General features: G+C 41.0%; 1 protein-coding gene across 4 annotated transcripts in view; it reads right to left on the bottom strand.

Annotated features, from left to right (window-relative positions):
- Positions 1-27,449, bottom strand: part of LDB2 (LIM domain binding 2) — a 548,706-nt gene that overhangs the window by 142,525 nt on the left and 378,732 nt on the right. For all 4 annotated transcript variants that reach the window (XM_034442786.3, XM_034442788.3, XM_034442787.3 and 1 more), the window contains exons 4-5: positions 18,437-18,559; positions 16,345-16,428 (exon numbers count right to left, since the gene is read on the bottom strand). In XM_034442786.3, the coding sequence (XP_034298677.1) occupies positions 16,345-16,428; positions 18,437-18,559 (207 nt within the window). The remainder of the gene's footprint in view (positions 1-16,344; positions 16,429-18,436; positions 18,560-27,449) is intronic.

The following is a 27,449-nucleotide window of genomic DNA, read 5'->3' as shown; positions in this document are numbered from 1 at the left end:
TAATAAACAGTTGTCAATCCATCTGTCCCAGGAGCTTTACCCACTTTCAACTGTTTAATTGCTAAGACAATTTTTTCCGAGGTTATCGGTTGATTCAAACCTTCCCTTTGCTCTTCTGTAACTTTAGAAATATTCTCCTTCTGTAGATATCTATCTATATCTATACCTTGAATTTTGTCACTAGCATACAACCTCGTGTAAAATTCTAAAAAGACTTTTTTAATCATGTTTTGCTGATATACCACTTTACCTTTATATTCTATTTTCTCTATAATACGTAGCTTTTGTGTTTTCCTTAACAAATATGCTAACCATCTACCTGGTTTGTTAGCATTACAGAAAGTATTATGTTTAGCATATTGCAGACTAGTTGCAGCCTGATCTGCCATCAACATATTAAATTGCCCTCGCAATAAATTAATTGCTTCTTTTATTTTCTTATCTGCTGGGTTCAATGTTAATACTTGCTCTCTCTTTTTTATTTCCTCTTTTAAATCAATCCGTTTTTTTTCCTGTCTACGTCTGTGTTTATTATTCATATATATTAAAATACCTCTCATATATGCTTTGCTTGCATCCCATACCACCTCCATAGATGTACCTTTATGCATATTCATAACAAAAAATTCTTTCAAACATTTTTTACATTCTTTCACATTTTCCTCATATCTAAACAAATTTTTATTTAACCTCCAGGATCTCCTGGGTCCCTTTTCATGTTCCAGTTCCATCCAAACCAGGCTATGATCTGTTAATGTTCTTGGATATATCTTCATCTTCTTCACCCTAGAAATAAAATCATTAGTAATTAAAATAAGGTCAATCCTAGAAAGGGATTGGTGTCTATCAGAAAAAAAAGTAAAGTCTTTTTCTTCAACATTCCGTTCTCACCAGATATCTCTCTACTCCATATCTTCCATTATATCAAAGAAAGATTTAGGCAATCTAGCGCACATTTGAATATTTTGCGAAGGTCCTTTTTTGTCTTTTTTAGTATCCAAAACTCCATTCCAATCACCCAATAATATACACGATTTGTAATCCCATTGTATTAGTTTGGTATGTAAAAGCTTCTAAAATTTTTCTTGTTGTTGGTTAGGTGCATATACTCCAATTAAAAGTATTTCCCCTCTATTAAAATTTCAATTGCTATATATCTTCCTTGATCATCTGCTTCAATTAGTCTAGCTATTGAGTCTTTTTTTAAGTATATAACTATGCCATTTTTCTTTTCGGGTGCAGATGCTACAAAATGTGTTCCCAATCTTGCGTTTATCAAATATTTTTGATCTTTCATTCTAATATGTGTCTCTTGCAAACAAATTACTTCATTTTTGTACTGTTTCAGATAATGAAATATTTTCCTCTCTTTTGCGGTGAATTTAAACCATTGACATTCCAAGTTAAAAATCTAGTTGCCATTCTTGGCACCTTGAAGCTTTTGGAGCATCAGCTGAAAATCTTCCTGCATTTTCCTCTTCAGCCTTGCTCCTCCCACTGCTTCTGTTTTTGTGATTTCTTGAGTTTTCGTCTGAATTTGCCGCACCTTTAATTCTTCTCTGCGCTTAGTTGCCGCTCGGGTCTGTCTCTGATCCTTTGGTTCCTCTATTTTTTCCAATAACACCAGAGCTCGAACAGTGCAGAGAGTTGTATTAAGTCTTCTTGAGTAATCAAAACCCCTCCTTGGGCCTGTGCCTGCATTTCTTCTTTCTCCCCCTTTCTTGCCTCCTCTGCTTCCTTTCTTCTTCTAGCTTCTGGGGATGGTGGGCATCCAACCATTAATACATTTGTGTAAAAGTCTCTTGCCTTCCAAACTGTATTGAGACGATATTTTTCTCCTGAGTAATTCACCACTAATCCAACTGAAACCTCCCATCTGTACTGTATCTGGCGATTTCTAGGTTCTTCCACCAAAAAAGCATAGTCCTTTCTGGTTCTCAGCATTTTGGGGGGAATTTCTTTCAATATTAAAACCTCCTGCCCTGCCACTTGAAGTATATTTTTGTAGGAAGCTTGTAAAATTTCATTTCATATCCTTCTTGTTGCAAAGTAGATTACAATATCTCTTGGTAAATCTTTCTGTCTGGCAACCCATGAGTTAACATGATAAATTTTGTCAATTTGCCATTCAAGATCTGCATTTTGTTCTCAATTATCTGTGCAAAGGCTTCTGCAAAGATCTCTCGCAAATTCTCTTGATTATTTTCTCTCAGGCCTCTTACTCTCAGGGCAAACTCCATCACCCTATATTGCATCATTGTCACTTCTAAGTCTCCCCTCTCCATCTTTGTCTGGACCTCGCTTTATTTTCCAAATCCACATTGGATTGATTAATTTCTTCTACTCTTTCATCCAGCCCTTCAATATGGCTTGCCAGACCCTGAAATGCCAAAACAATATCTTCTCTGATATCCTTATTTCAAATTTGAATTACCTCTTTAATTTCTGCCATCTCTTCAGCCACATCCTGCATTTTTTCTTCAAAGACAGAAGTAATTTTTTTCCTCTAAAACAGAGGCTTGTGTCTTTAAAGCTTCCTGCAAAGCTTCCAGTGTTAATATTTGTGGTTCCATTGGAGCTGACAAAGATTGCAATTTAGATAGTTGGGCTGGTGATCCCCCAGCACTTTTAGCCGCAACAATTTTTATTTGTCTTGAAGCCATTTTTAATTTTCAATTTTAATTTTAAACTTTTGCAACAGCCAAAACAATAAGTCCATTAAATCAAGTTAATTTCCAGTTCTTGGTAAATTTTTTGATTCATCTAAAGTCAATTTTAAATCTTCATTCTTTTAAAGTAAAATCCAATAATTTTAAACAGGGGCTGTCAGCACTAGACGATACTTTGCTCTTAACTTTCACTTTCACATCCCATTAAAGCTCTGGCTCCATTTCCTTTCTCTTTCTTCCCTTAATAATCCAGAAGGAAGTATATAATACACATTCAGAGTTAAAGTTTGGTACTTGCAATTATGATCACTCCTGCCTTTGCTGTGCCTGCTTTTGTATCCAGTATTTTGAAAGGTTGTTGCAGGGGTGGTCATGGCGTCTTGTTCTGCTTAAAGCAGAAGCGTCCCGGATCCAGAGCTCTGTCGGGCTTCCAGGGAGCTCTCACCCTTCAAGCCCCAGAATTACTCCTGGGGCTCTTGGGGAGCTCTACCCACGCCCGGCTGCTCTCTTTTCCCCCTTTTCCTGAGGGGAAAGTTTCCAAGCCACTAGACAGCTGATTTTCACTGTTCTAGCAGCTTTAACGCGATCGCAGGGCTAGCACTCCGAAGGGAGCAACCACCAACGGAAGTTTCTCTTTTCACCATGTCTTGATATTTAATCCCATTAGTTCTGTTCAAGGGTTAGTTGTTTGTTGGGTCTTTGTCTCATTAAAGTTACATTTTAAACTTTCCATAGCCCCTTTGTTGTTCAGCCGCTGTTTTAAGGCTAGGGGTCTTATAGTTAAAAATATTGCTCTAAGCGTTGTTACAAGTCTGGGTTGGTTGTCACTCACCCGGCTTCAAAGAGCTCCATTTCGCTCCACTTTCCTCCTGCAAATCTCTTAGTCTGGTTGTCCCAGCTTCGTGGCAGCCGCCATGGCTGCTGCCCCCCACCGCCAACTCACAGAGGGTTCTCTCTGACCTCCAAGGAACTTGCCTGTTCCTCTTGGTTGTCCGAGGCACCCCTCTTTCTTCCCCGTCCCTGCAGGACAGTTCCAGTCCAAAGACCCATCAGTGATGGTTCGACAGCCGGGGTTTTCGCAGCGCTCATCAGAGCCCGCTATTTCCCTGACTGTCTTGTCGCGACGCCAAACCGGAAGTCCACAATTAGGATTTTTTGTGGCACATGTGCTCACCTACATGTAAGAGTGTGATTTCCAAACCCCAGGATCCCGAGTGTGAGTTGTGACCCTAGCCCTAGAGGGTGCTGCTGCCAGATGGATGGTGACGCTTCATAAAGCCAATGCACCAGAACTGCGGGATTTCAACCATTTCATGATGGCCCTGCGATGACGGTTTGAGGACCCTCTTGCAGATCACAAAGCACGGGACTGCATTAAGGTGGTGAGGCAGGGCGACAGCCAGTAGCAGAGTATACTGAAGAATTCCGGGACCTCACATGTCATGTGAACTGGCCAAATGATATTTTAGTGAGCTGTTTCAAGAACGGGCTGAGTGATGATCTATACAATGCCTGCATGGCCCGAGGTGCACCGAATCACCTACATCACCGCTGAAGAAGCTGAAACCGATATGGCCAGAAACCAGTACCGAGCGGGGCGAGCATGGAAGAAATCCCCACCCCAATGGAAGCAAGAGCCTCTCAAACCACAAACCGCATTTTCTCCGAAATCCTCAACCTGTTTCAAGTGTGGAAAAGAGGAGCACCGAGCTACAGAGTGTCATTCACAAACATCCACCCGGAACCACCCACCGGGGAAGGGGGTGGGGACTTGCAAAATCTGGCCAACATGGGAAGAAGACTGCCCTGAGGAGCACGGAGATCATAGAATTTCCATCCCCCCCCCTTTTGGGGAGGAAACCCTAGCATCTCAGCAGGAGGAATCACACTCATTCGGAAGTGATCCAGAAGATGAACCACTGGTAAGCAAACCAATTAAACTGCTCACCCTCCCCTTAAGACTATTTATCCCAAACTGGGACAGGGAGATAAATATCTCTGCTCTAGTGGACTCAGGGTATACCTGTTGTTTGATCCGTCCAACCATAGTAGGGAATTGTGGATTAACATCAGAAAGCTGAAAAACCCCATTGCTTTCTGCCAATTAGATAGGTCAATAGCGGGGGGGAGCCAGTTTCTTTTGCCACCGAGCCTCTACATATAGACATTGGAAGCCACGAGGAAATACTTACATTTATAGTGGCACTTGACATGGAATGGCCGTTAGTCTTGGGCCTTGCATGGCTGAAAAAATGGATCCCCAAAATCAATTGGAAGCAAGGCATCTTAAAATTTCGGATGCATGTGACTTTTGCCAAGAATCCACATAAAGAAACTGAGGGGGCAGAGAACCGAGAAACAGCCATGCCTGGTCGCGCCATGCCAACTGAGGGCATACCCATAGAATACAAGGATTTGGCTGAAGTTTTTAGCGAAAAACCCTCAGACGAGCTCCCTCCCCATCGCGCCGGCTGTGCGATAGAAATCTTACCCAGCGCTAAACTCCCTAAACCCAAAATGTACAGCATGTCACTGAGGGAGTTGGAAGAGCTGTGAACATTTATTGAGAAAAACCTAGAAAGGGTTTTCATTGAGCCAGCCCGACCAAAAATCACAGCTCCAGTGTTATTTAGAGAAAAAAAAGATGGCTCAAAACGTCTCTGTGTTGATTTTTGAAACCTAAATACGATCAGTGTGGAGAACATGTACCCCCTCCCCCTTATGAAAGATATGCTAGCACACCTCGCTAAAGGGAAAAAATTTTCAAAGCTGGACTTAAGGGAGGTTTACTACTGTGTCAGAATTAAGGAGGGGGACAAGTGGAAAATGGCATTTAACACCCGCCTCGAGTGCTACCAATTCAAGGTGCTCCCCTTTGGATTACAAGGAGCCCCCACAGTGTTTAAGCAATTAATAAATGAAGTGCTACATCAGCATTTGTATAAGGGGGTCCTGTCTACTTGGACAACATTTAATATATATCGAGACCAAAGCAGAACATGTAAAACTAGTCAGTTACTAGGCAGTTTTAAACAAACTCCGCTCTGCCAAACTTTATGCTAAATTTTCTAAAAGTGAATTTCACCAAGAGAAGATTGATTATTTGGGGTACCACATTTCACAACAGGGCATAGAAATGGAGCCTCAAAAAGTACAGGCTGTACTTGATTGGGAACCACCACACATGGGTAAACAGTTACAAAACTTCCTGGATTTTGCCAACTTTTATCACCAGTTTATCCCTGCTTTTGCTCAGATTGCCCTCCCCATTACCAAGCTCTTAAAAATGAAGGGGGAGGGCAACCCTAAACCAAAGCAGCCTTTGAACTGGACTATGGAATGCCAAGCTGCATTTAAAAAACTTAAACAGCTGTTCTCAGCAGAACCAATTCTAAAACACCTGGACATGGAGAAACCATTTGTCAAAAAAGCAGATGCGGCAATAGGAGTGGTCCTGCTTCAGAAAAATGAGCAAGACTAGCTACAACCATGCGCTTACACATCCAAAAAGTTGAATAAGACTGAGCAAAGGTGGGCCATTTGGGAGAAAGAGGCTTATGCAGTTCATTGGGCACTGTTAACCTGGAGGCATTTCCTAGAAGGGAGTAAGACCCCTTTTGAACTCTGGATTGATCATAAAAATTTAGAAGCCCTAAAGACCCCAAGGAAACTCTCCCCAAAACAAGTACGATGGGCTCAGTACTTTAAATGGTTTGATTTTACTCTAAAATACCTCCCCGGGGGAAAAAACTTTCTGGCAATGTGCTATCCAGAAAACCGCAATACAATAGTGCAAAGTCAGATGTAATCAAACCCATAGTACAAAACAATCAACTAGCTGCTAAAGTAATCACCATATCCCAGGCTAAACAAGAAACATTGATGGACAATGTTTTAAACTTTTAAACAAGCATTGGCCACCGATGAATGGTTTTTGAACCACAAATCCAGCTGTCTGATGAAAGAGGACTTGGCTTGGATGGGAGGGAAGTTGTATGTTCCAGCCAGTCAAAGATTATGCTTAATGGCAAGGTGCCACGACTCCAAATTAGCTGAACATTTTGGTTTTGTGAAAACTTTACACCTACTTAAAAGTCATCACTAAAAAAGGACATAGAAAGCTATGTAACTAGCTGCCCCATTTGCACAGCAGCAAAAAGATGTCAGGGAAAAACCCCAGGTCTCTTGCAGAAAGTAGCCAAGCCTTCAGCGACATGGAGAGAGATTGCTATGGATTTCATTGTAGAATTGCCAGACAGTGTGGGAAATACTGTTATTTGGGTCGTGACAGACCTGTTTTCAAAACAGGCACATTTTATACCTTGCCAAAAGATCCCAACTGCTAAAAGCTTAGTCAAATTATTCCTAATACACATTTATTGGCTTCATGGAGTTCCACAAAAGGATCATCTCCAACAGAAGGGTTCAATTCACCTCCAAATTTTGGAGGGCATTTTTGGACTTACTTGGTACCGGCCAGGGGTTGAGCTCTTCACATCACACGTGTATTAATGGCAATTCTGAGAGATTGAATTTGGTGCTAGAACAATATTTAAGATGTTTTATTAATTTTCAACAGGATAACTGGACCAAAGTTTTATCTTTTGCTGAAGTTGCGTTTAATAATTCTGTACACTCAAGCACTGGTTTTACCCCTTGTAGAGTAGCGACAGGCCAGGATTTCAGCCCCATGCCTGAACTACCCACAGAAGAATCCACCATCCCCTCACTTAAGAAGTGGATGGATAATTTGCAAAACACATAGCCAGTGGTTAGATTAGCCTTAAAGGAAGCTAGAGAGGCTTTTAAAATTCAAGCTGACACGAAAAGGATGGAACCCAAACCTTTCCACGTTGGAGATAGAGTATACTTATCTATAAAATTCCTGAAATCATTACAGCCATCAAAGAAACTAGGGCCAAATTTCATTGGACCTTTCCCTATCACTAGTGTCATCAATCCAGTAGCAGTTGAACTACTCCTTCCAAAGACACTCAGGCAAGTCCACCCAATATTCCACATTAGTTTACTCAAGCGAGAAGTAATCTCATCCCTCAGACCACCTGCATCTACACCACCTGTTCCCATCATGATTGAAGGTGAACAACACTTTGAAATCAAGAAAATCCTTGACTCTAGGGCCCACAGAAGGAAAATCTAATACTTAGTTGCTTGGAAACATTTACCCTCAGCCCACAATGAATGGGTCGCTAAACACCATGTTAGGGCTCCAATCTTACTGACAATATTTCATTCCCAATACCCTAACAAACCTTGTTAATATACTATCATGAATTTTTTGTTTATATTTTGTTCACAGGTGGAACCTTTCATTTTCTAAGGAAGATAGCATGCCAGATCCCTAAAAGTGATACTGCCATTCAATTGGGAGAAGGGGGAGACTTGGATTCCATTTACTAGCATTGCCTGTGTCAACAGATATTTTACAACCTATATCCTGGTGTCAAAGAGCCCTGAGATCCCCTTAACGTTGAGGAATGTTCATGACAGCCATGCGGGCTGTTTCACTTTAAAGGATAAAGGAGAAACGATGTGAATACATACTTATCCGATTCTCAGGGCAGTTGGTAAAGAAAATATCTTCACATTGTGTATTGGCTAAATTTGCATTCTGGCTTAAGGGAGGGGTCTCTACTGCTTTAATCCTACTTGTCTTGCCTAAGGGTATTCACACATTGCTTTGAATCCATTGCTGTCCCTTCTGCTTAATAAAATACTACGTTTCAAGAGTTTTACTTTCTTAAGTTGGGAGACGAGCTAATCTTACAGATTCAATCAAGATTATAGTAGGTACTGAGGTTTCCGGTTACGTCATCGTGCCAAGCAAGACGGGTATGGAGATCGCTCCTGTCCCTTTTTTGTAAACTTTCCAGCCTGGGCGGCTTTTCCTTGCCGGCGGCGGCCCCAGAGAGGCGGCCGTAAGCGGAGAGGAGCAGAGAGCGCATGTGGAGTGGCAATCCGATGCGCGAAGGCGAATCTCTCCTGTCACAGGCTGGGAAGATGGTGCCAGCCATGGCGTCCCTAAAGCTATGACTACCTATATTGGAAGGGAAACCTGATCGCAGACAGGCAAGGAGCCCTCTTCTAATTAAAATTAATCTACACTGAGATGGACCTTTGACCTTTTTGATCTCCCTATTGTGAGTGCTGTGGTGGTGGAGGAATGTTCTGAGTGCCCTTTTACGATTGGAGCTAAGACGGGGAAAGTGGCTGCTAGTTTATCACACCATGAACTTCGAGCCGTTATTGAATTGTGCTGACTGAAAGAAATATTGGATTTGTATTTGATTGGTGGGAAGTATTGCTGGATGGTTTATTTCCTTTCTTCCTGCTGATAAATTAAGAATTAAGAACGGCGGTCGAACGGACAGATATATCCCTTGGTAGAGAAATACTCCTTTCCCCATTTTTTTATCATTAGAGGATGTGTGTGTGGAACAGTACTCTATCTCCCTCTAGTGGCGAATTGTAGAATTATATTATACATTGTGCTCTTAGGAGAGAAGAAATCTGAATCTGCTCTGTACCTGATTGTACGTGATTGAATGAATTACCCCCATTGATTATTATCTTTATTGACTAAACTTGACGTGAAGGACTTGGAATATAATATATTTGTTGAATTGACTAGCTTAAAAGCTGATTAAGATATATTGAAAGTGATTGGGAATATCCCTATAAGCAAGATGTCAAGTGCAACAATTGTGACAACCACAAAAGCGGGGAAAAAAGTTCTGACACTTCCAATGGTTGCTACTCCAGTCACACCTACATCATCATCTTCATCATCATCTAAATCTTTGGATGACTTAGCTGCTGCAGGGAAACCTCCATCATTATCAAGTCTACAGAATATGCTGCAGGCAATGTATGAAGTGATGACAAAAAATCAAGAAGTTATCTCCAAAAACTTAGAGGACTTAACATCAGACCTTAAAAGGGAGTTGGGAGCTGTTAGAAACAATATCAAAATGTTGAACGAGAGACTGGAAGGTGTTCAGGGGGTGTTGACACAACAGGAGAGTAAAGTTCAAGAGATAGAGAAGAGAGTGGGACAATGTGAGGAGAGACTGGATGGAAATGAAAGAGAGCAGCTCTCGGTGAATAAAGCCCCCGAAGAAGAAATTATTTTTCTTGAAATGGAAAAATCAGCTTTTTACCTGAGGATACAAAATGTGGTGGAAGAATGGGGGGAGCCTCTAAGAGATATTGTAGTGGATATTTTGGCTGGGATTCTGGAGATAACTAAGAAAGATGTCCTGAGAGATATAGATGACGTTTTTTGTGTATATACAAGTTATGCCAGTAGGCAGAGACTTCCGACAGAAGTCCATGTTAGACTATCCAAAAAAGCTCTTAGGGTAGAAGTGATTTTGAAGTCCAGAGACAAAACGGTGACATATATGGATAAACAATAATAATACTGAAGCAACTCCCCAGACGGGTACGGGAAATACGGCGAAACTATCATTTCTTAACTACTCAACTAAGAAAACACAAAGTATTATATACAGGTGGCTATTACTGGAAGGGTTACAATTTACCTGGGCAGATAAAAAAGTGAGAATTGATAACCTTAGAGATGCCAGAGACTTTCTGATAAGATATATGAACCCTTTAGAAGCGGATGTGGGAGAAGAGTCAGAGAGTAAGAGTGGGGAAGAATTACTAGAGGAGGAAGAGAGAGGGGAACCAGAACAGCTAGATGGGAGAAAGAAAGGAAGAGGACAGATGCAGATACAGGCAGAAATAGGAACCGAGGGACTAAACCAGAGAGAAACAAGACAAACAAAAAAGAAACTCCAAGTAGAAGGCAAGTAAGGGCAACAGAAGGGAGAAGGGATGGGGGAGGAAATTCATTTATTGTCAGTTAACATCAATGGGCTGAATAGCCCAAGTAAGAGAAAGAAGATCTTTAATAAATTAACAAAAGCACGTCTGAATATTATATGCCTTCAAGAAGTACACGTGAAAAGAGATCATCTTTATTTACTGAATTATACCAAATTGGGTCAATTATATACATCTTTAGTGGAAACTAAAAAAAAGAGGAGTAGCAATTTATGTTCAAAAGCATATAAACTTGAGACTAATTTTTGCAGATGAAGAAGGGAGACTTTTGATGATTGAAGTAGAAATTTGTGGTAAAAAATGCCTACTGGTTTGTATTTATGCACCTAATGGGAATCAGAAAGGTTTTTTTCAGAATCTTTATAGTAAATTGGTAGAATATGATTACTCACACATTTGTGTAGTGGGGGACTTCAACGCCATAGATGATAAGGATAAAGACTATATATATCTGGAAATAAGAATCAGGAGGGAAAAAAGAGATCAGCAAAGAAAAGATTGCCTACTATTTGTCATCAAATACAAGAGGAATTTGAACTTAGAGACATTTGGAGGGAAAAACATCCGGAAGATAGACAGTACACATATTTCTCCGCCAGGCACTCATCCTGATCGCGGATAGATGCGGCTTGGATGTTGGGGAAACTGAGGCAGGGAACACAGTCAAGAGCCTTGATAGTACAGTGGTTTAGTGCACCCTGTTATTAACACAGCTGCCTGCAATTTCTGCTGGTTCGTTCCAAGGCTCAAGGTTGACTCAGCCTTCCATCCTTTCTAAGGTAGGTGAAATGAGGACCCAGTTTGTGGGGGCAATAAGCTGACTTTGTATAAAATATACAAAAGAATGAAAGCTATTGCTTAACGCATTGTAAGCCGCCCTGAGTCTCCGGAGAAGGGCGGCATATGAATCAAATTTAAAAAAAAAACAAAAAACAGAAAGTAGAAATAGGTATCAATGAGTGGGCAGACCATAATCCACTATGGATATCATGGGGAGGTTTGAAAACAAGGCCTAGGTGGAGAATGGATGTAAGAGTCCTCAAAGATGAACAATTCTTAAGTTATTTAAAGAAGGAGATGGGTTTTTTGTTTCAGGAAAATAATAAGGAAGATGTGAACTTTTAAAATGTCTGGGAAACAGCTAAAGCAGTGTTTCGGGGTTTAGTGATAAACTATATAGCTGGGAAACGGAAGAAGGAGAGGGCTAAACGAGATAAATTATTAGAAGACTTGACAAAAAGTGAGGCTATGTTGCAACAGGACCCAAACAATAGAGAACTCAATATGAATTTGAAATTAGTACGACATCAAATTAACTTATTAGATCAAGAGGACTTAGAAAAAAAAATTAGGTGGATGAAACAACGACAATTTGAAAACGCAAATAAACAGGGAAGGTGGCTCACATACCGATTAAAAAAAGAAAAGGAAAGGAGTAGAATTCACAACTTGAGAGATGGGAATGGTGAATGGATTACAGGGGAAGAACGGAAGAAAAGAATAGCGCAGGAATTTTATACCGACTTATATAGAAAAGAGGATAAGTCCGAGCAGGAAATAAAGAAATATCTAGAAGAATCTGACCTACCCAAAATATCGGACCTGTCTAGGGAAATACTGGACAGGGAGATAACCGAAGGGGAAATTGAAAGGGTTATGGGCAAACAAAAAACAGGAAAGACTCCCGGTACAGAATATTATAATATTATAATAGAATATTATAAGGCACTTTGGGAAGTCTTAAGTCCTTATATGACAGAATTATTTAATGGGGTAATCCAGGAGGGACAGATTCCGAATTCCTGGTCAGAAGCATTAATAACCCTCTTGCCGAAGGAAAACAGTGACTTATCCCTGATCCAGAATTATAGACCTATTTCGCTTCTTAATGCAGGCTACAAACTATTTGCGGCAGTACTAGCAGAAAGGCTAAAAGGTTTCCTAAGTCAATTTATACATGAAGATCAAAATGGTTTCTTACCTTGTAGGCAGATTAGAGATAATGTGAGAATAATTATGAACGTCTTGGAACATTATGAAACCCATATTGATAAACAATTGCCTTTGGTCTTTGTGGATGCGCAAAAGGCCTTTGATCGAGTGAGTTGGAGTTTTTTAGTGGGTTTATTACAACATATGCAATTTGGGGAAAGGTTTATCCAGGCAATTCGTTCAATCTACTCGAAGCAGTCTGCTAAAATTCTAATTAATGGAGATGTTTCTGAACAAATCTGCATTGAGAAAGGAACTAGATGGGGTGCCCGCTCTCTCCGTTGTTATTCATTCTAACATTAGAACCTTTATTGAGGGAAATTAGGTGTAACTCGGGGATAAAAGGACTGCATATTAAGAACCAACAATATAAGGTACAAGCTTATGCTGATGACCTAGTATTTATATTGGAAGATCCCATTTTATCAGGCCCGAATTTGACTTACGAATTAGAAAAATATGGAAATGTAGCAGGCTTAAAAGTAAACAAGGAAAAAACTAAGGTTATCATTAAAAATTTGACAACAAAGCAGGGGAAAGAATTAGAAGCGAACTTGGGATTCCAAATTGTCAATAAATTACGATATCTAGGTATTATATTATCAGCCAAATGCACAACAATTAAAGAAGATAATTACTTGAAATTACTTCAACGAACAGACAGGACTTAGAGAAATGGAAGAACCTTCAGACGTCTCTATTAGGTAGGATCGCAATTATAAAATCCTATATCCTCCCAAAATGGACATATCTATTTTATATAGCACCAGCTAGACTAGACAACAATTTTTTAAAAAAGTTAAATCAATGTGTCCTTAAATTTATCTGGCAAAATAAAAAGCCCAGAATTAAACTTAAAATGCTTCAAGAGGTGAAAGAAAGAGGGGGATTTGGCTTACCAAAATGGGAATATTATTATCAGGCTGCAAATTTAGTTTGGGTAAGGGAATGGATCCTGCTGAGAAGAAGACGGTTGTTGATTCTGGAAGGTTCGGGGCTACAACAGGGTTGGCACTATTTTCTTTGGCAAGATAAGGTTAAAAAACATATGAGTTTCGCAGGACATTATGTAAGGAATATCCTAATTGATACATGGAGGAAAATTAAGGGTAAACTCTACTCCTCGACCCCTTCTTAGTTGGTCCCGTTAGAAGCTATAAGTTCGCTTTACAATAAAGAAAAACATCTATCCTACCGGGAATTGTTGGATGCCCAAGGCTGCTTAAAACAAGAACTGAGTTAGAGCTTCAAGGAATAAAATTGGATTGGTGGTCTTATGCCCAGATCAGCTCTAAATATAAGAAAGACAAGGAACAAAGTGGTATAGATATGATCCAGCAAGAAATAGATAGTATTAAGGGGAGGGGGTGTTGAGGGTGGAAGGGTGGGGGGGTGAAAATGTTTGTATTTTTCATAAAACTTTTCAATAAAAAAAAAGAAAAGAAATAGATAGTATTATACTAGGAAAGGAGGAAAGAATATTATCTAAGATCTATAAATTCTTAATAACCTATTGGATAGGGGATGAGATTGTTAAAGATTCAATGATTGCCTGGGGGAGAAATATTGGTTACTCAATTGAACTGATAAAATGGGAAGAAATATGGACGAAACAATTGAAACTCCTGATAGCAACCACTTACAAAGAAAACTTGTATAAGATGGTGTATAGATGGCATCTCCCTCCTGCTCGATTAGCCAAAATGTTCCCAGGACTCTCCCCAAACTGCTGGAAGTGTGGGGAGATAGGTACTTACTGGTGGCCTGCCCTAAAGTAATCGAATTTTGGAGATTTATACAGAGGTGGATATTAGAAATCACGGGATATAAATTACAATTGAAACCAGAATATTATCTATTAAATATTAGGCCAGATAAGATAGGCACGAATATATGGTGTTTGATTACATATATCACAACCGCAGCAAGAATATGTTTTGCTCAACATTGGAAGGGGAAAGATCTACCGGCTGAAGATTTGATTTTGGGGGAAATTATCGAATATGCGGAAGCTGACAGGTTAACAAAAACTCTGAGAGATCAAAAGGATTCCGTATATTTTCAATGTTGGGACCAATGGTATATCTGGTTGAATAATAGAACAAAAAAAGGATAAGGTTAGTGTAGATTTTATTTTTTATGTGTATATCTTGACTGAAGTTAATATACTGTGTAAAGCTCCCATCGCGATCTGTGTGTGAATAAATATTTTGTTGTAAAGAAATAAATAATTTTTTTTAAAAAAAAAAGATTATGGTAGGTACTAATACCACTCTATAAAACTTTAGTAAGACCACATCCAGTTTTGGTCACCACACTATAAAAAACATGTTGAGACTCTGGAGAGAGTGCAGAGAAGAGCAAAGAAGATGATTAGGGGACTGGAGGCTTAAACATACGATGAACGGTTGCAGGAACTGGACACGGCTAGTGTAGTGAAGAGAAGGACCAGGGGAGACATGATAGTAGTGTTCCAATATGTGAGGGGCTGCAACAGAAAAGAGAGGGTCAAGCTATTTTACAAAGCAAATGAAGGCCAGACAAGGAATAATGGATGGAAACTGAACAAGGAGAGAGTCAATCTGAAAATAAGAAGAAATTTTCTGACAATGAGAACAATGAACCTCCAGAAGTTGTAAGAGCTTCATTTATTTATTTGTTTGTTTGTTTGTTTGTTTGTTTGTTTGTTTAAACTTATATGTCGCCCTTTCTCCGAGAGGATTCAGGGAGGCTCACAACAATAAAACAGAAAAATAAAACAAAAACTCTGGGTTAAAAGTTACACAAAAAATCCTAAAATCAATTAAAATCCATTTTAAAAAACCCCATCAGTCCAGGCCGGCCAGGCGAAATAGCCACATTTTTAGTTCGCGGCGGAAAGAGACGCGAACCAAGCTTGATTACTGGAAGCTTTCAAGAAGAGACTAGACTGCCATCAGTCAAAAATGGTGTAAGGTCTACTTGGGTGGGGGGTTGGACTAGATGACCTACAAGGTCCCATCCAACTCTGTTAATCTGTATCTGAAGTGTATGTGATGTTCCGGGGTGTGGAAGTAGGACCAGTTTAGTGCTTTTATCATTTTTACAAATAACTCAAGGTAATGAATATATTTAACATACCTTCCTCCTCCTATTATTCCCACAACAACCCTGTGAGGTGAATTGGGTTGAGAGAGAGTGATTGGCCCAAAGTCACCCAGCTGGCTTTCATGGCTAAAGCAGGGCTTGTACTCATGGTTTCCTGCTTTCTAGCCTGGTGCCTTAATCATTAGACCAAACTTCCCATTCAATTTCCCATTCAAATGGAAAACTTGCCTGTATGCCTTTGGGCCAGTTACTAGTCTGCAACCTAACTTACTTCACAAGGTGTTGTGCATTGTTTTGACACATGGGAAAACAGGAGGTAAATGCAACTGCATAATGTAGAATAAAACTATGCAAAAAAGAGTGCTATATTTATCTTTTCCTGCAAAAGATTTTAAACTTTGTAATGATCCTTCTGAAAGGCAATGGTATTAACAAAGCATATATTGTCTAAGGCAACACAAATGAAGGGGGAATAAGTATTTTCATTGTCGTAGAATTTTTAAAAATTGCCCCATCTTCTGACTGGACTAGCCAAGTTGTATCTTTGTTGAGAAGAACCACTAAGTAGAATGTGGAGCAAACAGATTAATCCCAGATTTCCAGAAAACTAGCTTTATTAAACATTTTTGTTGTGACTTTAATCATGAAGATGATGAAGGCATGCAAAGTTTGAAGGTGAAGAAAGAACAAGAGTAATGCTTGAAACGAATCACAGAAAGCTTACCCTGAGGTAGTTGAGAGTGAAGTTAGTCAGACCCATACGAGTGATATTTTTGGACAGCTGCTCCAAAACCTGAGGGTCTTGTGCCTGCACCAAAAAATAGATATATCTTTTTATGTTTCAATGAGAGACATGCAGTACTTCAACACAGTTTGCAGATGATCAAACTCTTAGGAATCATTATTCTTAAAAAAATGATACCAAGGTATCATAGAATAGTTAAGATGGTGGCTTTGATCATAGTTGTTATCTTGAGAGGTTTTTAAATAATCTGTCACTATATGTTACCACAACACTAAAAAAAGCAAGGATACTGAAGTGATACATTTTTGACATCTTCCTGAGGAAAATATTGCTTTGAATCATAACCCTAATGTAAAGTTAAAAGATGAAGATTAAGTAAGTTAAGATTTTAACTTGATCTAATTTAGTTCATAGCTTAGGACAGTGATGGTTAACCTTTTTGCCATCACGTGCCAAAAGCGGGGGGCGCGGGGGAGGGTCGCATGTGCATGTGCCCACACCCATAATTCTATGCGCTCTGTCCCCTTGCACATGCACGTGTGACCCCCCTGCGCTCCCCCCGCTTTTGGCACGTGATGGCACAGTGGGCCCGGTAGGCCCATTTTTCACCCTCCCCAGTCTCCAGAGGCTTTCTAGGAGTCTGGGGAGGGCAAAAATGGCCTTCCCCACCCCCTCCGGAGCCCTCTGGAGGCTGGAAACAGGTCTGAAAATCAGCTGGCTGGCGCACATATGCGTGCCAGAGCTAAGCTCGCATGCCCACCGATATGTGCCTAGGTTCGCCATCATGGGCTTAGGACATTCACAAGATAATGAACTCACATTATTCTTCTGAGGTGTTCTCCCATTGTCTTCAGGGTTTCTTAGACACTGCTTAGCACAACAATTAAAAGACTCGATTTGATTTGATGGTTTTAATGGCTTCAATCTTGAACCTAGAAGAGCATGGGTTCTAGTCTCACTTTAGGCACGCACCCCACTGGATGACCTTGGGCCAGTCCCTCTTTCAGAAGAAAGCACCTCTGAAAATACTAGCAGGAACCATGGAGTTAGCAAAACAGTAATAATGCAACTTGTCTGATGCTGATAAAACTCAATTGCATTTGGGGCTCAGAAATGAATTTACTTCATATCCAACTATTCCTAGCAATTGTTGATGTACCTTTTGATTTATTTATATTGACTGAAATATTTATATTGCTATTTAAATACGCAGTTCCCAAAACAATAAAAAAAAGACCCATAAGTCATTTCCATCCCTCTAAAACAAAACTATCCGGTATACAAAGAGAAAAGAATGGTATCAACTGTTATGTGTACAAACCACTATTAATTAAAAACAGAACTAACTCTTCATGGCCGTTTAAAACTAAAGCCCACCTACTTTCAGGACAAAGATGTGTAGAATTCAATATAATGCACAGAATGTTTAGTTTTGGGCCAGGTACATCAACCAATGGTTCTAGAATTTAAATTTTTTAGAATAGGAAATTGTGAAATTCCAGATATGATCCACCTTGACTCAGATCATATCTGAAAGGCCAAATTAGCCATTTGGAGAAAGCAAGAAAATTATTCTGGAAAACAGTGAAATATCCATGCCTGTAATGCAAAATTCTGTGCTAAGTAGAGAAGATGATCATTTTTAAAATAAATAAATAAAAGTGGATTCAGTACTTTTTCTGTTGGAAGAGGATTCTGAAGATAACTATCCACTGAAAAGTCCTTGCTCTTCTATGTACTATTTAACAAATCTCGAGGGTGAGCCTGAGAACAGGATCTTGTAGCTGACCTTCCTGGCTAGCAAGTGACTTGTTCTAACATTCAGTAAACCTGAATGTGTGCAAGTATGGCATTGAATGTACCTCTAATTTTATTTCAAAAAGCAAGGTATTAAGTGAAATTTCAGAGATATCCACCTAATGCTCTAGTTCAACACATCACTGAACAATAACAAAGGCAATGCCACTTCTAAGATTTTCTTCTTCAACCTAAGATACATTTTCTGGGACAATAAATTATGGCTTTGATGGTCTCCAAAAGTTTTAGAAAGCAATTTGGGCTGAATACTTACATGCATGGCTAAAATACTGCGAGGGACAAGTTCTCTGTATTGTCTAATGGTAAAGTGCCATGTTTTTATTCTCATAAGGTCATCAAACATAAATTCCAAGATCAGACGTCCTTCTGTGCACACCTACAAGCATAAAATAAAGGGCAACAAGAAATGTAAATAGATTTACTAGAAAATTTTTGAAAACTTTTTCAAATGTCAATAGAGTTTGCCATTTGATTTCATTAGGGCAATTGTATCCTTTCCTGAGCAAAGAAGAATTAAGAGAAAGCAACTGATGGCAGTTGATCAAGCTGTAAATTTTATGAGTACTAAAACTTTGTTTATCTCTTCCTTCTCTCTGAAATTGCTGTTGCTAGTTAACAATACTAAGCCTGTTAGTCTGAGTGTGATCAGCAGTAGTACATTCAGGATAGCTGATTTTTGAAGTAGATGATGCATTTGTACCCATATAGGCATATGATATTGATAGGTATTGAAATACGAGTAATTATTCAACTGAATTCAATACAGACACATCTCACAGGTATTAATCTTTATCCCATTTCATTTACTGTAGTTTTCGTTTCTTTTCTTTTAGACTTTTTCTTTAGTTTTTTTCCTAGTTCCTTCAGTCAGCATACCAGCCATGGTTAAAACATGCAAGTCATCCATTAATAACATTAATTTAAATAAGGATGAACTTCCTCTACCTCTACTGGGATGAGATAGCTCTTTCCTGTTGAACTTATTTAGTGAGCTACAGACAAAGTTTAAAAACTGGGTGACGCAACACCAGAAGGGGGAAAAAAACCTCAACCCATTTAAAATGGCCACCCTTCAGTCCTCCAAACTGCTACATCAATTTAAAAAGAGAGCAGTGTTGTCTTCAACTAATGCTTCAGAGGTTCAAGCAGGACAATAGGCTTTTTAAAAAAATAAGCAAACAACTGGACTGAGGATCATGTTTGCTTGAAAGAAAAAGGCATAATGGCAAAAAAGCACTGCAGAGTCAAAGGTTGCAAATCTCTGTTTTAATTATCCTTAGTGCTCTTTATTTAAACTCCTTTAAGTAAATTAAGGAAATTAAAGCAAGCTATCAGTCTCTACTCTCTGCTCAAGAAAGTAAAGACTTGAAACATCAGCATTTCAAAAGGAACCTTCTATTGAAAGAGAGTGATTGCGGAACAAAAGAAAGCAGGATCTAAAGTTCCTTGGCAATTCAATTAGAATAAAGCAATTAGTAACCCTTTTCCTCAGTCCGATGTTGAATGAGCCAATCCATAGGTGTGAAATTGTTGTGAGAAGCTTAGGCTGAGAAGGTGATAAGAAACTGTTCCCAGGCATCTCTTGCTGGAGGCTTAGGAACTGAGACAAAACAGATGGCCCTCCCCCCTTACATTCCCCAGAAGGTAAATCAAAGTACAGGATACATAAGCATCAGAAAAAATGCTATAAACTAAAGAATGCACCCACGCCCCATCCCCACAAGAATGGCAGCATCTGATAGGGATCTGTGGGATCTGACATGCTAGAAAAAGGAGAAATCCACCTGCAAAATAAGCACAAAAAGAAAACAAAACAGTGAGTTATTTGGGTTTGTCAGGATACTGTGAGTGATTTTTTTCAGTAGGATGGGAGCCCTAACATGTTTTTTAGCTACCCACTCGTTTTGAGACAAATGTTTCCAAGCAACTAGGTATTGCGTGGTGCCATGGTGTGTGCGTGAGTCCAGGATTTCCTTAATTTTGAAATGCTGCTCCCTCTTAATCATGATAGGAGTAGATGGGATGTCTGCTGGTGGTTTCAGGGGAGAGATAATCTGTGTCTTCAACAGGCTGCAATGAAACACTGGGTGGGCCTGTCTAAGGGTTTTGGGGAGTAGTAATTCAACTGTTATTGGGTTTATGATTCAAATGATGGGGAAAGGTCCTATGAGTTTTGGACCTAGCTTTTTTGAAGGTTGCAAGGATTGTAGGAATTTGATGGATAAGTATACCTTATCCCCTATTTTAAATGGCTTAGGCTCTATCCCAGTGTTTCTCAACCTTCCTAATGCCGTGACCCTTTAATACAGTTCCTCATGTTATGGTGACCCCCAACCAGGGGTGGGTTCTAATTTTTTTTACTACCGGTTCTGTGGGCGTGGCTTATTTTGTGGGCGTGGCTTGGAGGTCATGTGACTGGGTGGGCATGGCTAGCTGGTCATGTGACCGGGTGGCCATGGCTATGGCTTATTTCAGAGGGCTGAAAAAAGTCATTTCTGACAGGTCCTCGCACTTTTGACTGGTCCTCACACTTATGACCATCCTCACATTTATGCCCGTGCAGCATTCTTAACAACCATGTCACTCATTTCACAACTGCTTCTTTTCACCATGGTGATAAGATAGGGCAAAAACCGTAAAATGTGAGGATAGTCGTAAATTCAAGATCTGGTCAAAAGTGCGAGGACCAGTCAAAAATAACTTTTTCAGCCCTCTGAGTAGTCCATGTGCACAAAAGGACTACCCAGAGGGCTGAAAAAAGTGATTTCTGACAGGTCCTCGCACTTTTGACCGGTCTTCGCACTTATGACTGGTCATCATTTATGCCCATTGTAGTATTCTTAACAACCATGTCACTCATTTCACAACTGCTTCTCTTCACCATGGTGACAAGATAGGGCAAAAACGTAAAATGTGAGGACAGTCGTAAGTTCGAGGACTGGTCAAAAGTGTGAGGACCAGTCCGAAATAACTTTTTCAGCCGTCTGAGTAGTCCATATGCATAAAAGGATACAGCAATAGAGAGGGATGAAGGAAGGGAAGGGAAATTAGAGTAGGAGTGAGGGTAAGAGGGGGAAGAAGAGAGGAGGAGAAGGAGAAAGGAAGAGGAAGTAGGGAGGAGAAGAAGAGGGGGAGGAAGAGAAAGTAAGAAGGAAAGAAAAGAGAGAGGTGGTAGGTTTGAGGAGAAAGATTGCTGTACAATAAAAAAGATGAAAGGGAAGAAAGCCAACCCCAAACAAATATAAAGATATTAAGATAAAGAATGAATTGTTAAACTTTAAAGAATAAAAGAGAACAAATATGAATAAATAACAATAATTAGAAACACACATACAAACATACAATGTATTTTCTTTGAACAGAGTATTTGGCCGGTTCACAAATCTAAACAGTGTTTAGTCATTTCAATTAAATTTACAATTTCTATATTTCCTTTTTGCCATATTTATTCCTCATCTATTTTTTTAAAAAAACCAATATTACCCTTCATCCTCATCTCTAATCTTAATCAAATTCAATTTTTCCCTTTTATTCTATATTATACCCCTTCCCATTGTCATCTATTTTTATATCCATCCTCACATTGGTTAATTATGTAATATTACAGTTATTTAATATAAATTCAACATTTTAATATAAATCAATTAGTTATATAACTATTTTTTTTGTATATTAATCAATATGAACATGAATATTCCAATTATTTCCATGCAATCCAATTTCTTACAAATCAATTAATTATATTTACCAATAATAATAAACCAAATAATTTCCCCCATATATTCCTCCAAACCACAACTTAACCATTTCTGCTTTCAACACAATATACAATTAATAGTATCTCAATTATTACAATTCCCTAGTTAAATAGAGCTTTTTTTCTTTTGTGTTTTAAAATCTTGAACTCTCCTCTTTTTCCCTAAATTTCCCATTGTTTGCAGTTTTGCACCTACCTTTTTTGGTGAGGAAAAAGAAAAAGAAAACGCTCTGCCTCATTTTGTCATGTTGCAGCAAAGACCCTGCTTCCTTACTTTCAATTTCGCTTTTTCAGCATAGCTAGGGGAAAAAAAATTTGCTCCAGGAATTTATCTCTTTGCAGCTAGCTCTTTGAAGCCCTGCGGCAAGAATTTAAAGTTTTTTTCCCTCTAGCCATCAGCTGGGACTCCGGAGGCAGCAATAGATTGGGAGTGGGCGGGGTAAGCGAACGGCCGGCGATCCAACAGAGCAGAGAGTGAGGGTGAGTGAAGGTGTGCGGGGGGGTGAGAGAAGGCTTTGGCGATCCCTGTGAAATGGCCGTTCAACCCCCAAAGGGGTCGCGACCCCCAGGTTGAGAACCGCTGTTCTATCCTTTTCTTACCAGCTTGGGCTTTAAAGGCGGCTCTAGCCTTGCTCAAAGCTTTTCTTACTACTGGCCAGGTATTTTGTAGTTGTTTTATCCACTCCTTAAGGGAGGGTATGGTTGGTTCTTCTCCTCGTAGTTCTGGCATTGGGTTGAAGTCCTGACCTGTGGCAACTCTAAAGGGGATGAAACCAGTGCTTGAATGCTCTGAGTACGTGTGACGTCTGCAAATGGGAGGAGGTCGGTCCAGTTGTCTTGTTGGCAGTTGATAAAACAACTTAAATACTGCTCTAGAACACTGTTCGTTCTCTCTATCCCACCATTAGTATGGGGATATGACTAGAACGTAGGCCCTGGATGATACCTAGAAGGCTCAGGAACGCTCTCCAGAATTTGGACATGAATTGCACCCCCTGGTTGGATATTATCCTTGGTGGGGGGACACCATGCAGCCGGTAAATGTGATGTAGAAACAGTTTGGCAGGTGCCTTGGCAGTGGGGATTTTTTGACAGGAAATGGAGTGGGCCTGTTTAGAAAACAGGTCCATTACAACCCAAATAACAGTGTTCCCCCCACTTTCTGGCAGTTCTACAATGAAATCCATGAAGATCTCTCTCGAGGGTGCTACAATTTGCAATAGCCCAGGGTTTTTTTCCTGCCTTCTTTCTGCAGCTGTACAGACAGGGCAGCTGGTGACGTAGCTTTCTATGTCCTTCTTGAGGGATGACCATCAGAACTGCCTTTTAATTAAGTGCAGGGTTTTCACGAACCCAAAGTTGCCAGCAAATTTTGAGTCATGGCAGGCTTTCATGAGAGGAAGTCTCTAGCTGGATTGGATGTATAGCTTTCCTCCCACCCATGCCAGGTTGTTTTTAAGGAAGCAGGTATTCTTATGGGCCTAGAACCAGTCATCCTTGAGTTATGGCTTGCTTGAAAGCTTAGGTGGTGGCATTGTCCATTAGGAGGTTTTGTTTAGCTTGAGCCCTGGTTATAACTTTGGCTGCTAGCTGGGAGGCTGGGTCCAGGGGTGTAACCACCCAGTTTCTGAGGGGTCTTAAGGGTCTCCAGATTTTTGTGGTCAGTCCAAACTTGGAAAGGGATTTTATTCCCCTTCAGGAAATGTCTCCATGTGAGGAGAGCCCATTGTACGGCATAGGCCTCTTTCTCCCAGATAGCCCATCTCTGTTCAGTTTCTGTTAATTTTTTACAAGTGTATGCACAGGGTTGTAGTTGGCCCTGCTCACTCTTTTGGAGTAGGACGGCCCTGATGGCAATGTCACTAGTATCTGCCTGTATGACAAAAGGTTTTTCTGGATCTGGGTGCTTTAGCACTGGTTCAGTGAAAAACAATCATTTCAGTTTGTCAAATGCTGCTTGGCATTCCATGGTCCAATTTAGGGACTGTCTTGGTTTTGGCTTGCCGCCCCCTTTTGTTTTCAGCAAGTTAGCGATGGGGAGTGCAATTTGTGCAAACATTGGAATAAATTGCTGATAAAAGTTTGCAAAACCCAGGAAACTTTGCAGTTGCTTGCACATGTGGGGAGGGGTCCAGTCAATCACCACTTGCACTTTTTCTGGGTCCACCTCCATGCCCTCATGAGAGATTTGGTACCACAGGTAGTCAATTTTATCCTTGTGGAATTCACATTTAGACAGTTTTGCATAAATCTTTGCGGCATGGAGTTTGTTTAGGACCGCCCGTTCAAGTTTTACATACTCAGCCTTAGTTTTGGTGTATATTAAAATATCATCTAAGTACACCAGAACTCCTTGGTATAGGTGCTCATGGTGTACCTTGTTTATTAGTTGCATGAACATTACTGGGACGCCTTGTAGTCCAAATGGGAGCACCTTAAACTGGTAGCACCCCAAGGGTGTGTTAAAAGCTGTTTTCCATTCATCCCCTTCCTTAACTCTGACTCTATAGTAAGCTTCCCTCAAGTCCAGTTTTGAGGAGAGGTGGGCTAACATATCTTTCATAAGGGGAAGTGGGTACACATTCTCCACACTTATAGCACTTACATTTTTATAGTCTACACATAGGTGCAAAGACCCATCTTTCTTTTCTCTGAACAGTACTGGTATGGCAATTTTGGATCGTGTTGGTTGGATAAACCCCTTGGCAAGGTTTTTATCTATGAAAACTCGCAATTCATTGAGTTCCCTGGGGGAACATGCTATACATTTTGGGCTTTGGTAGTTTGGCCCCTGGGAGGATTTCAATGGTGCAGTCTATGGGGTGGTGGGGAGGGGGAACTCGCTAAATACTTCAGCTAAGTCCTTGTATTCCCAGGGAATGCACTGAGCTGGCTCGGCCCTCCCATCCACAGCTGTTTCTTTGTTTGGATTTTCTCCCAAAACCTCCCTTCGGTCATCTGGTCCGGTCACTCCTCATTGGAATCTTAGGGTCCCCTGCTTCCACTTTACTCTGGGGTTCCATTTCTTCAGCCAGGTGAGAACTAGTGGACACTTCATTCTGGGTGCCACAATGAACGTGAGTCTCTCATCATGGGTCCCCATAGCTATTTCTAAAGGTTCCATGGTGAAAGTGTGTGGCTCCCCCTCCCCCCGCAACTGACCCATCTAATTGGCCAAATGCAATGGGGGTCTTTAGTTTTCACAGGTGGATGCCCAATTTCCCCACCAAGATTGGGCTAATTAAGCACCAGATGCACCCTGAGTCCAGGAGGGCTGAGACATTTACTCTTTTTCCCCAGCTGGGGATGGATAGTTTTAGGGGCAGTTTGACTGGTTTGATCAGTTCGCTTACCAGTGGGTCGTCTTCCAGGTCGCTTTCAAATGGGCCTGGGTCTTGTCCTGGTGGGTTTTCCCCCAGTTTTGTAAGGTGCCAAACTCCATGGCCTCTCCACTTCTCAGTGCAGTGTCTTTCCCACGGGGGGTGGTGTGGTGGTTTTCACAGGCTTTCCATTTGACAGGCACTCAGGTTTTCGAGCAGGGATTTTTGAGTGGCACTCGGCTGCATGGTGCCCTTCCTTCCCACACATGAAGCAAGTGGATGATCACAGTGTGAGAGCGGTTTGCGGTTTGGATGGCTCTCACTTCCCCTGGGGAGGGGATATCTTCCAGGCTCTCTTTGCTCAGTACTGGTTTCTGGTTAGGTCGATTTCTACTTCTTCGGCCAGGATGTACCAGTCATGAAGGCAGTTTGGGGCCCCTCGGGCTAGGCAGGCATTTAGCCCATCCTTAAACCAGCTCACCAGGATGTGTTTCACGTTCTGATGCGGTTGCAGGCTTTTCGGTCTGCCAGGGAATTCTTGAAACAGTGATGGAGGGCCAGCATGAAACTATTGAAATTCTGCAATTCGGGGGCATTGGTATTGTGGACAGTCACCATCCAGCAGGTGGCTGCCCCTTCCAGGGCTAGGGTGACGACTTGGACACCCGGGGTTTGGAAATCCCTCCCATATTCTTGCATATATGTGAGGACATGTGCCAGGAAAAAACCCAACTGCTGTGGATCACCATCGTACTTCACTCCTGGTGGAGGAAGGGTTCCTTTCCAGTTGTGGAGCTCTGGCCTGACTGGGGACTCTTGCAGGAGCTGGTGCTGTGCAGAGCGGGTTTGCCAGAATGGCTGCTGCTCCCCCTGTGCCATCTGCTTGATCTGTGGCTGTCAGATCTGGGATGGTGGCTCTGACTCTGTCAGCTACTGCTGCCATCTCACCTCCTCTCTCGTGCTGGTCCAGTTCCCCGAAGGCTTCCATCACAAATCGGTCCACTTCCCCGAAGGCCTCCATAACAAATTACATGACACGTCTTTTGAGTCGATTGTCCCTGGCCGGTTCCTTGGTCAGTTCTTCCTGGTTCGACAGGGCTTCCAGCTTACGTTTCCAGCCTGGTTTCTGCCTGCCTCAGGTAAGGGTGACACCTTTGGTTCTCCCGTCCCAGCTGTCTTTCTTCCCCACTCCGATTGACCATCTTGACTCCATGGAGTTTCCCAAAACAGCCTCGATGTCTTCGATGGGGCACATGGACCTTGCATCTGCCTGGGTGGGGATAGAGGTTTCACCCCAGCATTCTCCCTCTCCTTGCTCGCCGCTTTGCTCAGACATGGCTTGCAGGGTCCCCTTGGTAGAGCAAGTTGCTTGTCCAGGTTGACCACTTTTGCAGATCCTGCTTTATGTAAGAGTCTGCCTCTCCTCTCCATTCAAGAAAGTAAAGACTCTTGAAGCATTAGCATTTCAAAAGGACCTTTTATTGAAGGAGAGTGATTGTAGGACAAAAGAAAGCAGGATCTAAAGTTTGTCAGTGTATAAGAATTTATGAACTGGAATAGCCATAACAAGTCAGCCAATGGCAACTGTTTGGTGACTGAGGCACAGGATTTCTTGTGAGCCATGTGAGATGGCTCAGAGCCTGGCCGTGATTTAGCTTAACTGTTCTGTGTATATAAGAGTTTGTTTGTCTTTGCTTGATTGTTCTTCTGCTTCTTGTTCTTGTTCTTGTTCTTGCTACTTCTTCTTCTATCTACCACATTGCAAGACCTGCAAAGGTATTGTATACATGCATCATGTTTTATATTATCTCTCTCCATATATATATATCAGTGGTGAATTCCAAATTTATTTTACTACTGGTTCTGTGGGTGTGGCTTGGTGGGTGTGGTGTGGCTTGGTGGGCGTGGCTTGGTGGGCATGGCAGGGGAAGGATCTTGCAAAATCTCCATTCCCTCCCCACTCCAGCAGAAGGATCCTGCAAAATCTCCATTCCCTCCCCACTCCAGGAGAAGGATCCTGCAAAATCTCCCACCCCACTCCAGGGGAAGGATCCTGCAAAATCTCCATTCCCACCCCCCTCCAGGGGAAGGATCCTGCAAAATGAGGACCCCGTTTGTGGGGGCAATAAGCTGACTTTGTATAAAAAAGAACACCACTTGGGGGGGGCGAAAGCCCTACTAAACAAGTA

Source organism: Pantherophis guttatus, chromosome 8, assembly GCF_059756535.1.
Source record: "Pantherophis guttatus breed Tessera chromosome 8, ASM5975653v1, whole genome shotgun sequence".
Taxonomy (NCBI): domain Eukaryota; kingdom Metazoa; phylum Chordata; class Lepidosauria; order Squamata; family Colubridae; genus Pantherophis; species Pantherophis guttatus.
Note: the sequence above shows the minus strand (reverse complement) of the source record. Positions and strands in the feature narration are given on the sequence as shown.